Source organism: Thermobia domestica, chromosome 12, assembly GCF_964235325.1.
Source record: "Thermobia domestica chromosome 12, izTheDome1.hap1.1, whole genome shotgun sequence".
NCBI lineage: Eukaryota > Metazoa > Arthropoda > Insecta > Zygentoma > Lepismatidae > Thermobia > Thermobia domestica.
The window spans coordinates 167074579-167089387 of NC_137465.1; the positions used below are offsets into that span (position 1 = coordinate 167074579).

The 14809-nt window shown below is 31.3% G+C and overlaps 1 protein-coding gene across 2 annotated transcripts in view; it reads left to right on the forward strand.

The window, feature by feature from the left end:
- Positions 1-14487, forward strand: part of Pde6 (phosphodiesterase 6) — a 557480-nt gene extending 542993 nt beyond the window's left edge. For both annotated transcript variants that reach the window (XM_081734379.1, XM_081734380.1), the window contains one exon: positions 9758-14487. In XM_081734379.1, coding sequence (XP_081590505.1) covers positions 9758-9997 — 240 coding nt within the window. In that variant the 3' untranslated portion in view covers positions 9998-14487. The remainder of the gene's footprint in view (positions 1-9757) is intronic.
- Positions 14488-14809: the final 322 nt, after the last annotated feature.

The window sequence follows — 14809 nt, forward strand, 5'->3', positions numbered from 1 at the left end:
CAAAATGAGAGAAAGGCAGTAATGACAGAAAACTGAATATCTTTCAAAGAATGAAAGTAAGCAAACCAAAATTATTTTTTATATCATAAGAACTATATCAAGGACTATGAAATACCATAGAAAACAGCGTTGCTATCTGGAACAGGGTTACAACTGAACAAGAAGTTGATATGTCAGCAAAGCACAATAAAGTAACAATTTGGATACTTGGAAACCGCATAAGTAAGACAAGTGACAGTAGAAAATACTCATTACACGTGCGTGAATATCCACGCGAGGGAAGACAAATAGATGAAAAGAATATAGGACAATACTTAAAGTTGTAGCTTAGCTCCAGTTGACGTGAAGGTCGATAGTGAATGCGTGGTAAGCATACAAATATTTCTCGCAATAAGCATAGCGAATGAAAAGAATCTGACCACAGGCGTTTCTGCATCATTCCTCCGTAAGTCCTATTTCGAAAAAAGTATTCTGAAGGTGTTTGAAATGGCCTGAGATGTTCATGGGAATCGCCACATTTGAGAAACCCAAATGGGAATCGCCACATTTGAGAAACCCAAAGTGAATAAAATTTTTGAATCACTTTGCGGAAAACTGGCAATGAATAAATGACTGAAGGCGGAGAAAGGTCTCACGTTGCCACACTTTAATGTTGGATGATGAGACCAATGTAACGGTGATGAACTTTTCCACATTTTTCAATGGACAAAAGAACATATCAGAAAGTTGTAAAAAGCTTGTACATTTTGCAGAAATCAGCTTCTTATAAAACTTGACACCGTCAGGAACTGTCATGTTATAAAGATCATCATCCTTGTTTGCTGCCCAACTCAACTAGAAGCAAAACACGATCCTCATCCTGCAAATAGGCTACAAAAATTGCTCCAAGAAGATTTGCAAATCGCGTCATATTCGCTGATCATCTTGTATATGCTTTTACATTAGGAAATTCAGTGACCATACTCGCTGAAAAGTGGTCTACTGGGTTCCGAAACAAGAACATACATGTGCGGAAACAGTGTGCCACCCATTCCAATTACCAGCATAATCATATATAAATACGTCTTGGTGGCGATTGAACCCATGACACCAAAGATCGTCTTGCTACCCTTAATGCCAAAAGTTCTGCAACAACGTAATTCTTTATCAAATCTGAACTGATCTGCATTAATGATCTGCTTTGGAGTTAACTCCTGATGTGTAATGAAATATTTGATTTCATTAACAAAGTCAGTGACGGCTGTTTGAACAGCTGGTGCATCAACGTCGACTCTTGTACTAACTTCATGTGTAATCTTGAGTGAAATTATTTTGTTTTTTCGTTTGAAGCATTTGAGTCATGATTTGGACGCTGTCAATGATAAGGTGTTGTGTGGATCAAGTTCTTTCTTAATATTCATCACCAAGATGCGTGTTGTGTGGTCGTAAATAATTGCATGATGTTGTCACATTGCGATGAAATACTCACGTACAGCATTAGTAAGTCGTGTTTGTAAGGACTGAAGACGTCTGTAAGACATTGCAAGTCTTTTCAATTTTTTTTTTATTTTTTGTTTTGCGTTTTTATGCCATTACAGTAGTGAATTCCAGACGCTTTGATTTGCCAATTGCTAATCCAGGAGGAGAGCTAGGGAAGTTCTGTGCCTCTGTGCTGCTTGTGCGCGTTTTCTTTGGTGGTAATGGAGCATACGACGAATTACTACTTTCGTCATGCTCAACGATTGTTAGATTGTTCGGTGGCAATGTTGTTCCTTGTGGTAATGCTAAATCATCGATGAAATTACTTTCAATGTCCTCATTATCTTACCATCGTTATTTATTATTAATGTATTTAACTCATCCAAAATAACCTCTTTCTTATACAGCTGCATTTTAATCTGTTCTAAGAGATGTTTCTGCCTTGTTGGAATTTCCTGCGAGATAGCGAACAAATCAGCTGACAACTTCTCAACTACAGTTTTTCATATTTTACACGTTTCATTATGCACGTTTATATTTCAGCCTCCAAAGTACCGCCACACTCTGCATCCGTTGACATTACCTGACCTTTGTGACCGAATGTTCACATAGAAACATGAGTATTCACTTGCACTCGCTTCTACCACCACAATTACTAGCACTGGTTCCGTCTAGCGCTTTTACATGCCACGGTCTCTGCACACTTTCTACGGGTGCTCGCTCGTTTTATTTCCGCTATCTTTGGTCCATAGCATGGCACATTGCACCAGAACTCTCTTCCTTTTGTGGCGTCAACTGATTTTGTTTGAATTTCCGCACCAACTATGCAGGGTTTTTCCTTCCAGTCACATATACTATATACAATTAAACTTTATTACGGAATCACATTGTTTGTGTTTCATACACTATTTCCTAGGACAGCTTTCCGTTGCATCAAAGTTATATTACATTGTATATCTTTCTTAAGGTTGGTAGGTTAATTTTGGTTTGCTTTTTATTCTTTGAAAGATATTCACTTTCACCGTCATTACTGCCTTTCTCTCATTTCGCTTCCCTAGTTCCACTCCCTATAGTCCATAGCAGCTTAAATTTTGATGATCTCAGTTTTTTAATGCTCAATCAAAAGCCATATGTTTGCATCGGATTTTCGCGACAACCATATGGACCTTTTCTTATGTAACCATGGAAATGTGGAATAAAGATACCATGTATGTATATTGTAACGAAATACATTGTAACCATGGAAAAGTGGAATAAAGATGACAACAATTAATAAAAGTATAATGATATATTTTCAGTAAGAATCAATAAAATTGTATATTTTTTTAAATACATTTATTTTTGTTTATCTTCGATTATGATGATTTCATCCTTACAAAGTCCAGGAATTCATGATCCAGACTTCAAGGCGAGTTTGGACAATTTTGGAAAAAGGGGCCTGTACAAACGCACCTCTGCAGTTGAACTACCCATATTTTTTCTAGTATGTCGTAAAAAATTGCTTACAGATTATATATTACATACTCTTCGCTCAAAAAAATAACGATCAATTTCTTATTCATTGTGAATTGCGTGCAGTAATGATTATCAATCAAAAATTAACTTTTCCAAAATTTAATTGACTAAATTAAAAATTAACAAATATTTTAACTAATTAATTGTTAAATTTTTAATGGCTTAATTGCAAGTGTGTTCACATCACATCTATAGACTGTAAATGATGTCTGATAATGTAATAGTGAGTGTATGTATCACTGAGAAGAGAAACAATTTGTAGAGAAGTCATTTTTGTGAGCAAATTCTAGAAATCACCAGCTACTGATTCTATAAAATTTGCAGATTTTTTTCAAAAAATAATATTTATTTAGAAGATGAAAAATGAAATGAAATCTTTGTTTTACGTCCCACGGTTAAACTGGTTAGGCTAAAGGAGACGGTGATTATGAAATAATGAATGAAATGGTGGAATAAAGAAAATGGGAAGAAACGGGAGAACCTCGAGAAAACTCACGCACATGGTGTTTGTCTACCACAAAGTTCATTTGGCGCGAGCTGAGATCGAACCAAGTACCCCATGCACCAGAGATGAACGCTCTACCTCTCAGCCACGGCAACCTCATTTAGAAGATGGCATCAAAGGAGTAAAGCTAATACAAACAATGAGCTATCTTTCCATTTTCAGAGAAAACCCAAAATAGAGATAGTAAACTACGTAAGCAAAGAACACATTTTAAAGTTAATATTAACTCATCTTAGTTCTGTTCTATTTCAATATTTTTGTTGCCGATGATTTTTGGATACCTTATTCACTCTGTCATCTTCATCAGAGCATTTAGAAAGGATGGGTTAGAAAATGTGAGGTATTACAGAAGAAAGAATTACATAGAACGAAAATGCTGTTACATTAGTAAACTGAATATTTTATTTATGCATTAGTCTTAATTCTGATGTTTCTTTATATTTACCTCGTTATTTTTATTCTACTTTATTCAATTGTTATGAGTCTTGCCAGCGTGAACTGTAGAATGATTAAACTCTGAAGATTGTAAGTAGCATCTTTTGTGATGAAACACGTATTATGCAATGTGTTGTTATTATATTGTAAAACTTTGTCTCATATAGAATTTTTGGGTAGAGCATTTAATAAAAAGAGCGTCCGGAATCGACTCCCACTACCAGTTTTTATTATAAAAAGTTTCCTCTATAAAAGTATTTTCACAAAATACTATACAAATTAATCTCTCTAGAATCAAGGTTAGTTATAGGTGGTCTTTGACCGTAAGGTCGCAGACAGGATCTCCAACAGAACCCCGTAGCAGGCTAAGAGGAGTGGATTTAAGGAACCAATGCTCCGTAGCAAGCAGAGGCAAGTTAAATGGCCAACAGAGCCCCGTAGCAGGCTAAGCGGCTGAGGTTAGGATTCCCAGACAGAGCCCCGTAGCAGGCTAAGCCAGGAGATAGGATAGGCGTAGTCCCGTAGCAGACTAGAGGCCTGGGGTTAGGTTACTCCAAGAGTCCCGTAGGAGACTAAAGGAAGGTCACCAGAAAACTGGTCTCGAGTTGCCTTCGTCCATCCAATTTATAGGGTCCTTTGGGTGGCGGTGGCGCTGCTGCTCCGATGTCGTCTTCTGCTCCTAGGAGGGGCCAGAAGCCGTCGTTTGCATGTGATTATAGGTCCATCTGGTGGGAGATCCTCTTGCCGAACCACGTGGTGGTGTTTGTAAACACTGATGCGTGGAATTGTTTGTTTATAACATCACATAGGATATTACAATATTGTCTATTCATAAAGCAGACTACAATTATTCCTCATCCAATAATTCAATTGCTTCTCTTTGCATTGAGATCTGAAACATTGGTTCGGATAACATATGATTCAAAAATATTTCTTTTAATAGACTTAGATTTATATAGGATGAGTATATCATTTATATTGTATTTATGCTGGAATGAATAGTTAGACAAGCCTGAAATTGCTTACCCTTCCTCCAATGTGTTCCTTAATTTTTGTTCAAATGTTTTGATATCATACCAATCACATTTGCATGTGACTTCACAGATTCCTAATAAAGTATCCTAGTTCACAAAGTAATGCCTATGCTCATTCAATGATTTTTTTAAAAGTTAAAACCAGAGGCTTAAATAAATTTAAAATTATACTGTTGTGAAACGTTTTTGGTCTATATGATAATCTCGGGAGCAAAATGATCACAATCCATTTCTGTTCTGTATTTATCTTCGTTTGTATTAGAAAAAATATTGTCTGGAATCTCTTCTAGTATGTTAAGTCATACTGTTTTCTCTTTACCTAATTTAAAATATATTTTCACATTTTATTATTGTAATATGGCTTCTTCTAAAATAAGTAGCCAGTAAGCTCAAATAAACAAATTTATCAGAATATTCGACTTAGCTAGATATTAATATGAAAGCTTATTTTGAATATATGAACTACTAAATATTGGTTTTCTACGGAGCATAGTTACGAATTTATCCTATAAATGTTTAGATCTAAAACATTTAAAGTATCTGCTTTTTCTAACTTTGCAGTGCATTACAGTGCGTTTATCTTTAAATCATATTATTTAATTTATATATATCAGGATCCCTTTATCCTTATATCTAAGGCACTAAGTGTATTTTAAAAGCTCTATTTAAAATTCTTCAAAATAATTGAAAACAATCTTCGTCATTAGAATAGGCAAGGGAATGTTCTTACTAATCAATTTCATATTGCTTATAAATTCGATTCTAAAAAATAAAGAATTTTATATATTGCAAAATGAGATTATTTCTAGCATCTGAACCATTTTTTGGTATGTCTAAATCCTTAAGAATACACACTAAAGTGTCAATGAAAGCTGTTCGGAGGTTGTTTATCAGTGAGCAAATTTCAGTTATTTCATTGATACCATTAACCACATACTTAAAAACTTACTTGTGTTACTTGTAATATATTTTCTTAACCGCACCTATAATAGTATACCTTAAATATAGATCTGCTTTATGTACTTTGAACAAACCATAAACAATAAATACCGAGGATGTATATATTTGTAGTTTTTTGTCTGTTTTCTTATGCTAACTAAAGTACTTCAACTATATTTCGCTGACACGTTTTTGTAAGGAGTTTCATCAAGTTAGTACCCTGATGAAGATAGCAGAGTAAACCAGACACTAAATTTACCGGCCACAAACAAGTTATGAAACACAACTATGAAAATCTTACATTGCCTCAAAATAGATGAGATTTATTTACGTATTTAACCGATTATAGTATTTACTTAGTTCTATTAGCAACATTGTGAGTATGGAATTTTATGGTCAATTTAAATTCCAGTGAAACAATGGCATTGGTTGATTCAATGAAATCTTAACCAGTAAACTTTTGGTCTATTTCAAGAGTAAACGTATAAAAATAAATTAATATGAATTTATGTTGAGCTCTTAGCTTTGCTACAGATATTTTAAATGCCATAATTAAAACTATTATCATCATCATAGGTATTCTGTCATTATTGGCAGGTCACTTGCTGCAACTGAGAAGCTTCCATTCTCCTCGGTCTTCTGTTAACCTCTTCATCTTCACGTACGATTCTCTGTTTTGATATCACCAATTAATTTTAGTCTTCTTCGCCCCTCCCTCTCTTTCCTGCCAGCATACCTTCTAGGACATCTCTCATGATATCATTCCTTCTTAGGCAATGCCCCAACAAGTTTCCTTTCCTCTTGTTAAAAATAACTATTTTTTTTCTTTTCTCCCCAACCATTTCTAACACTCTCTCATTCGCTTTCCTCTCGACCCAACTAATTTTCTTCATTCTTCTTCACACCCACATTTCGAAAGCTTCCAGTCGTTTCTCATTGCTTTTCCGTAATGTCCATACAGCACAATACTCCACACAAAGCACTTTATGAGTCTTTTTCTCAACTCTTTATTCAAAGGACCACAAAATAGTATTTTCTTCCGCCTAAATGCTTCTTTCGCCATTCCTATCCTTGCTTTTATTTCACATTCACACTTTATAACTGTAGTAAATGAAAATACATTATAAATATAAATATATGAATGAAATTAAAACTGTAGTAAATGGAAATGCTACATGAAAAGTGTTGAAGGTTATTTGAGCCACAAATTAGATACGGTATTATGAAGTAACAATACTACTAGTAAACTTATGTTTGCATTACACAAAAAGTTATTAGACTTACTGTTTTTACAAAGCAAAGGAAATTGTGTAAAGGAATATTTTTTAAAAAATCAGCATTTTACCACTGATGTGTGCATACGAAATCTTGCAATTTTTATCTTCGCTAAAGAAAATAGAAAATAATTAAGAGTGAAATGAAAATGAACATTCATATAACACTTGAAACAAAAGAGACCTCTATATACTAGGTCCTTGTATATCGTTATATGAGCAAGATCTAAGATATATGACAATTAGAATTTACAACAAATTATCAAACAAACAAACGAAAACAATCAATGAAGGTACGCAAAACTTAGAAAAGTAATTAAACATTTTCTGTTTTATCATTGTTTTGTTTCTGTTAATGAATTCTTAATTACCGTACGTACACAGACGGAAGAGGATTAGGAATAACTTATACGGAAATACTGCTAATCATTATGTACTTGTAGCAATATTATATACTTTTACTGGGTAGAGAAATTAGTGAATGATTTTAGATCATAATTATGTGATTTATCCGAAGCGTACATATAAACATTCTTGTACTCAACGCATGAAAAAGGATAAAAATAAAATATAAATGCTTTATAAAATGAACAAAAAGATTAATTTATTTATTATTTTCATTTAAAAAAAATATTATCTTTCTAGTCATAAGTCTAGTCTCTTATAATTTATTTACGTATGTTTTTTTTTTAATTCTTATCTTTCTATTCATAAGTCTAGTCATGAGTCTAGTAGTCTAATCTTTTATAATTTATTTACTATTTTTATTTTTTTATCTTCCTAGTCATGTCTAATCATGAGTGTAGAAGTTTAATTCTTATAATTTATTTACTAATTTGTATTAATTTTTAATCATAAGTCTAGTCATAAGTCATAAGTCTAGTCATAAGTCTAGTAGTCTAGTCTCTCATAATTTATTTACTAATCTTTCTTTAAAATTTTTATCTTTCTATTCATGTCTAATCATAAGTAGTAGTCTATTATCTGATAATGTATTTACTATTTTTTAAAAATTTTATCTTTCTAAGTCTGCTCATGCGTTTTTTATAATTTAATATTATTATAAAAGAAAACGATTCAATCACTAATGGCTATTAAAGTAAGAGTCTCACTATAATCCTGAATTTGCGAAAACGAAAAATGTTGTAAATCAAACGTTATAGCACAAGTAGTATAGTATAATATAACCAATTTTATATATATATATATATATATATATATATATATATTCTTCAGGAATCATTAAAGCGTATAATGAAGTAAAATTAATTATATTTCATCAAGTTAGAATAATAACATATTTTCATATAGCTATTTATCTAAATTAAATGCAAATTTCATAATCTAAATTGACGCAAGTTTCATAATCTAAATTGAATGCAAATTTCAAAGTCCATTATATCGGTTATTAATACGCATACGGAAGAAAAATCTATATTTATTACTGATGTAACCCTTTCAGTCAATATGTATAGTGGATATGTTCATTCTCATGTGTTGAAAGTAAATCGTCTGCAAGCTGTGTCCTAAATTGTATTCGTAAATTAAATATTGTTACACGACTCATTTCTCAATAAATATTCAACAAATCTACTAACTTTTCTCCTCTAAGCATCTTTTATATTTGTGGCGTTTCCGAAGTAAATGATATCAAGTTTTTATTCGAGAAGTCTGATACCTCCTATTACAATGTACTTTTCAGCGTCCTATATATTCATATGATTATACGGATATAAGTACGTTATATCAGTAAATTAGCATAAGAAAAATTACGTCGTATATTTAAGGATTATGGAATATGATTATGTACCTCAAAAGTTTTTTTTTCGTCAATGATGAGTACAATACCTGGAAGAATTATTTCGCCAAAATAAAATTTTGTACCAACTTGCTTTGAATTTTATTATAGTTAGTTATCGACGTACTTCCGTCGGATTTAAGAGCAGTTGTAAATGTAAGGTTAGGTGGTTATTAGAGCTTGCATTAATAAATTTTAAAGTTCTTTTTTTTTGTAAATAACAACGTAGACAGTTTGAATTTAATCTCATAAAGATTAAGAAATTATAAATGTAAGAAAAAATAAACTAATAAAATAAAAAAGTAGAAAAGTGTAAAATGTATAACAAAAATATATAATACCTAGGTATAAGGTCAATAGAATAGAAAATTAAAAGTGGTAAAAATTATGTGTATGATAACGCTTAAACTGGATTAGAATTCGTACAAGATTTAGTAGTGTGAACTCTCACTAATTCGTATAAATTAAACAATTTAATTGATGATAAATAGACGCTTATTTATACGAATAGGATGGAAGTAATGTAACGAAATCTATGGACACTAGTTAATTTACTTAATTCATGGGTTCGTACAACCACATTTTGTTTGAATTCTGTTCCAGTGTAAGTGCAACTTAAATCGTCGGCAACAGTTGATCAAAATGGTATTTTATACTGTATTGTATAGGAGGTACCCGCGGACGTCTTACGACCAGCCACTCTTAACCGAAGTCGATTGTAGTTCGACGATTAACTATATTTCTATTCTTCCATGAATGTACCTAGGTAAACTAATCAAATATTAAATTACTTTTACAGATGGCTGATATCTCACGATCTTCTAGACTATCCAGGAAAATGAACGGTACAGCAAGATTAAGTTTCAAAAGTCGAGGATTTGGACGTGCTGTAAAAGAAAGACTTTCAAATAGTTTGAACACACATGAGAGGTCGCCACCGTTGGCTCCTAAAGTTCAAGAACAACAGAAACAGCAACAGCAACCAACCAGCAGCTCAAAAATTGTGAAGCATAAAAGTAAATTGTGTGCTTTGTTGTGAAAAACAAGGACGCTTTAAATCAAAGACTGCCAAGAAAATAGGCCTACTTATTTTTTAGAGGAGAAAAATGCAATTCGCACAAGCTGATTGGAACAACAACATTTTTTTTCGTTATGTTAAGGACTTGGTGTTTTGTTGTTCCTTTCGGTGCTGGTCGGAAATTCCAGTGATGAAAAGTTTTAAAACATACCATATAGTATTTTAGGATTTTTAATTGTGAGAATTATGAAAATAATTGAAAATAGAACATTATTTAAAAATTGAATCAAATTACTTGTAAAAAATATGTAAAAAATGCAATTTAATATTCTGTGATGATCTAAAAACTTAGGTGTTACTACAATTGCTAGAGTCACAGTATTTTGCTTCCAGATAAATATACTTCTGAATATAATATTTCTTATATATATTACCAGAAGAACGGAATTTACAAAGAAATCTAAAAACTTCCTTAAAAAAATTAAAACGAATATTCTTTCATCAAATTACATTCGAAAACATTTTTCTCTCTTCTGAAGATTGTGATTTTCTTCATTGTACAATACGAGTGAGATGTGTATCTTTCATACATTTTAATTATTTTGATCTGCATAAATGTGACGCAAAGTTGCCATGTACATTAGAATTACATATCAATTCACTTTTACCATATATATATAAAAAAAAACAGTAACTCAGAAGATTTGAAACACTCATACAACAAACACTTAATAAACAAAATGAGTAAATTTGAACTTAATAATCACCATCCAGATCATATTTTGTGTTAATATTTGTTATATGAAAACATAAGATATGTCATAAATATTTATATATAACATAATGATCATGAAATGAAACAAGCATATCTTTGATAAAAATATAATGCTCATTCTGTTCATTTTTACAATTTTTCTCTATCTCTTAATTATAATTTTGAAAAGTAATTTTTCCAAAGATTTCGTATGTACAACATCTACTTACTAAATCTTAATAGTTGTTATATAGCATGAGCGCGCACCGTTTCTTTTTTTTTTTATGGGATCCAGTATAATTCCAGGTTACGGAAACATTAATTGATAAGAAGGGACAAAAATATTCCATATAAATAGAAAATTATTGAAAATACGAGACACGTGATTTCAAGTTCCAATGCTACAGAACCAATTTCCGAAAATATATAGAGAGAATGGGAAGGAATATATATTGAACTTACTCTTTCCTTTAAATAAGAGTACAAGTTATTAGTATACATTCATCCCCAACTCTAATACAAGAGCAGAATTATAACAGTTGAGTTTTGCTACAAAACCTAGCTCATAACAAGTAACCATTTTGAAGTTAGGTGGTTCACAACACTTCTGTTGCACATTGGTCAGATGTTATCTTTTACTTGAATCACAGTTTGAAGTAAACTGAATTATCTCCGAACAGTTCGAAGAATGAAAATTGTACTAACGTTTTGCATTTTAAGATCCAATATATTTCAATAAAAAATTTTCTTGTACGTCTTACATCTGGAAAACTTCACAAGTGTAGCCAAACCCAAACTATCGATTAACTCAGTATGATGTGCTTATTCCGTAGAAAATACAAAAACTCGAATTAGGGGTCGTTCAAAAATTTTGTGGTAACTGATCCAAAACTAATTATTGGTCAAGATTGCAATCTTTTGATCCATTTGTTTTGGTTTTCCTAAAATTCTTGTTTACATTTCTAGTAGAGTGAAATAATTTTCGAATTTCAGATACGTTCCGTGAGTATTCATTTTCAAGGAGTACAGTCATTTAAATCATATTGTGCAGTAAGATCTTCACATGCATTATGTTTCAACACCAGTGGAAAGTTTTCAATTTATATAAATTGGTGTATTAATACTAAGTAACGTATTTTCGAAAGAAAAAAAAAACTATAATATTGAGGGTACCACACTCCTATCACCTCCCTCCATAAAATTATGTTTATGTAAGTGCAAGAAGTGCACTGTATTTGTCCAGTTCTGTATTTGTTATTTTTTAAAATTATGTAGGTATTTTAAAAGTGTTAATTTCTTCTTGAAACTTCTCTTGATGTGGTCTTCAACACTCATCAGATAACTAATTAACTAACTAACTCTATGGCCTATGGAACCCGGAGGTTCAATGCCGCGTTCACAAAAGCTCTCCACTGACTTCTATTCTTAGCTAACTGCATCCAGTTCCTACTTTGTATTCCTATCTCTGCGAGATCCATCTTAATATTGTCCTCCCATCTCCGCCTAGGTCTTCCTAATGGTCGTTTTCCGATTGGTCTTCCAGTCAAGACTTTGAAAGCGTTTCTACTTTCTTCCATTCTAGCTACATGACCCTCCCACCTAAGCCTCCTAGACTTAACGACCATAACAATGTTGGGTAAACCGTATAAATTATGTAGTTCCTTGTTATGAAGTTTCCGCCATTCCCCATTCTCGTTCCTCTTGGGTGCGAATATTCATCTCAGGATCTTATGACCCGAAATATCAGAAATTATTTAAGCCTTATAAAAATACAAAAAAAAATATTAGTTCAATTCTGTTATATGTATTCTATACGTTCTGTTAATAAATATAGTGAGAACGATTCTTAATCTGTAAACAGAGTCATTTTTGTTTCCCAGAAAACAATATGTATAATTAATAAGGAGATTACAATTGTCGTGTATAGAAAATTCATAAATTCGAATCTTAAGTTCGCCTAACATTCTGCATATTATTCACAACCTTGCAAATGTATGAACAGTACCTCAAGTTTTTACAACTTGGGGAGATGGGGAATGTTCAGACCTACTGTGTGTGCTCTTGTTATGTAGCAACGATCAAAAATATGTAGAAGATGATTTTTAACTGCAAAAACATGTTAAAATATTCCCCACAAAATGCTAAATTATAATAAAATGAGACATCTCAATGAAGTAGATAAGCAACATAAAATATAATATATTACATGTTCTTTTAAATAACAATGTATATGAATTGAGATACCAAGTAAAATGAAATAAAATCCTGAAAAAAAGTTTTAAAATTCACAATTTTCTAAGTATTACACTAATTAGCTCCTCTTCTCAATACTGCATTTATTTTAACTGCAGGCAGCTACATATTTCTACCCCATTCAAAATCTTACCTTCAAAACATTTAATCATTACAACTAACCCTTTTTTAAAATTTTACTATTTCCACATTTTTAACTACTGTCTTTACAATAAATTTTCAGCGACTGCAACAATATGTAAAATAAGTTTTGTTCATATATCAGGTTACGAAAACATTGCTAAAAGAGTAGAGTACGAAAATGAAATAAATAATAGTTGTAAAATAATGAATAAATTAAAAATTTAAATTTAAGTTTGAGTAATTTACAATAAATATATTCTTTTCTACTTGATAATAATATACAATTTATTCGTACAAGTCATATTCTTGCAATTTCTTTTCTTTGAAGTACAAATTGTATTTCTCTTTATATATTGATTTTCAAATTTGTCATATATATTAAATATGTCATTGAAAGTAATTGTAGAAAAGTCAAATTACAAAATTTAGCGCTTATACCACAAGGAAATCAAGCCAAACCACCAAAGCTATAAGAAAAAGAAACAAAGTTTGTACATAAAGTTAAGCACAATGAAAATTTGATACTTTTTTTTTTAACATTCTAGGAGTTATTTACAATATCTAGTCATGAATCTTTTAAGTTGTGAAAGAAGCTTCAGATAGAGATCTTAAAGATGAAACATGTCCAAGATGACCAACAAGTAGACTTGATTCCCTTGTTTACCGAATGCGCCAAATATGACTAAAGAAATAAAAATATCTTTTTATTATGAGAAATACAAAACTACCGTTATGATTTTTTTTTAATGTAGTGTATTTTTATAGTATTGAAGACTTGTTAAAATACTTTCTTTTAGTTTTTAACATTGTTGTATTTCGCTATGGATTTAAGTTAAATTTAAACTATAGCTCTGTGAATAAGATATGTTCATAGACATTACGTTTCAGAATACGGTATTAGCTTTAGGATGCCGTAAAAGAAAAAGTAGAAGTAAAACAGAAAGAGCAACTAATAGTAAAACTACTGACACAGTACACAATACCAGGCCGAAACTGTTTCTTTGAAGAGGAATTGAATTTACTCCTTATTTGTGATCAACTTCAACATGGATGGTTCTTAAGCCTCAAAGGAAACATACCATATTTCTTGAAAGTGTAAAATTGTTTGTAAAAGTTATCATAAAGCCTTTTAAGTAAAAGGAATGATTCTTAATTCTGGAAGAAGAAGACGTCACGTCAGGAAATTTGTTTATATATTATACACATTATCATGAAAGGTTTTGTTATCCCGTTTACAAGCGGAGTAGTTGATTTTATTCCCTTTCCTTTCTTATCCTTGGCCTCTTTCAAATATAAGCAGTATGCCTGATTAGGAATATTTCGAGAAAATGTCGTCAAATTTAATTAAAATGCAAAAGTTTCCATAAAAATGATACACAAATATATGTTTCATTGATCAATACCATAATGTCAGAAAAGAGGTTATGAATGATTCGTTATAACAAGTAAGATAAAAAAAAATAAACCTCTGAGTGTCTCATTTTGAAATGTATAAATTTAAATTAGTTGGTTAATTGATATGTATCCTGTAATAGAATTTTGTATGCATTTCTCTTTGTTCAATTGGAATCTATTACTGTGAGATTATGAGATATTCTAAACATTTTTAAAACAATATTTAAAGGATTCATTAATTCATAACATGAATATGAGATCTACTGTTTGAGATGAAAATCTAAAAGTTTAAATTATGTTTCAAGATA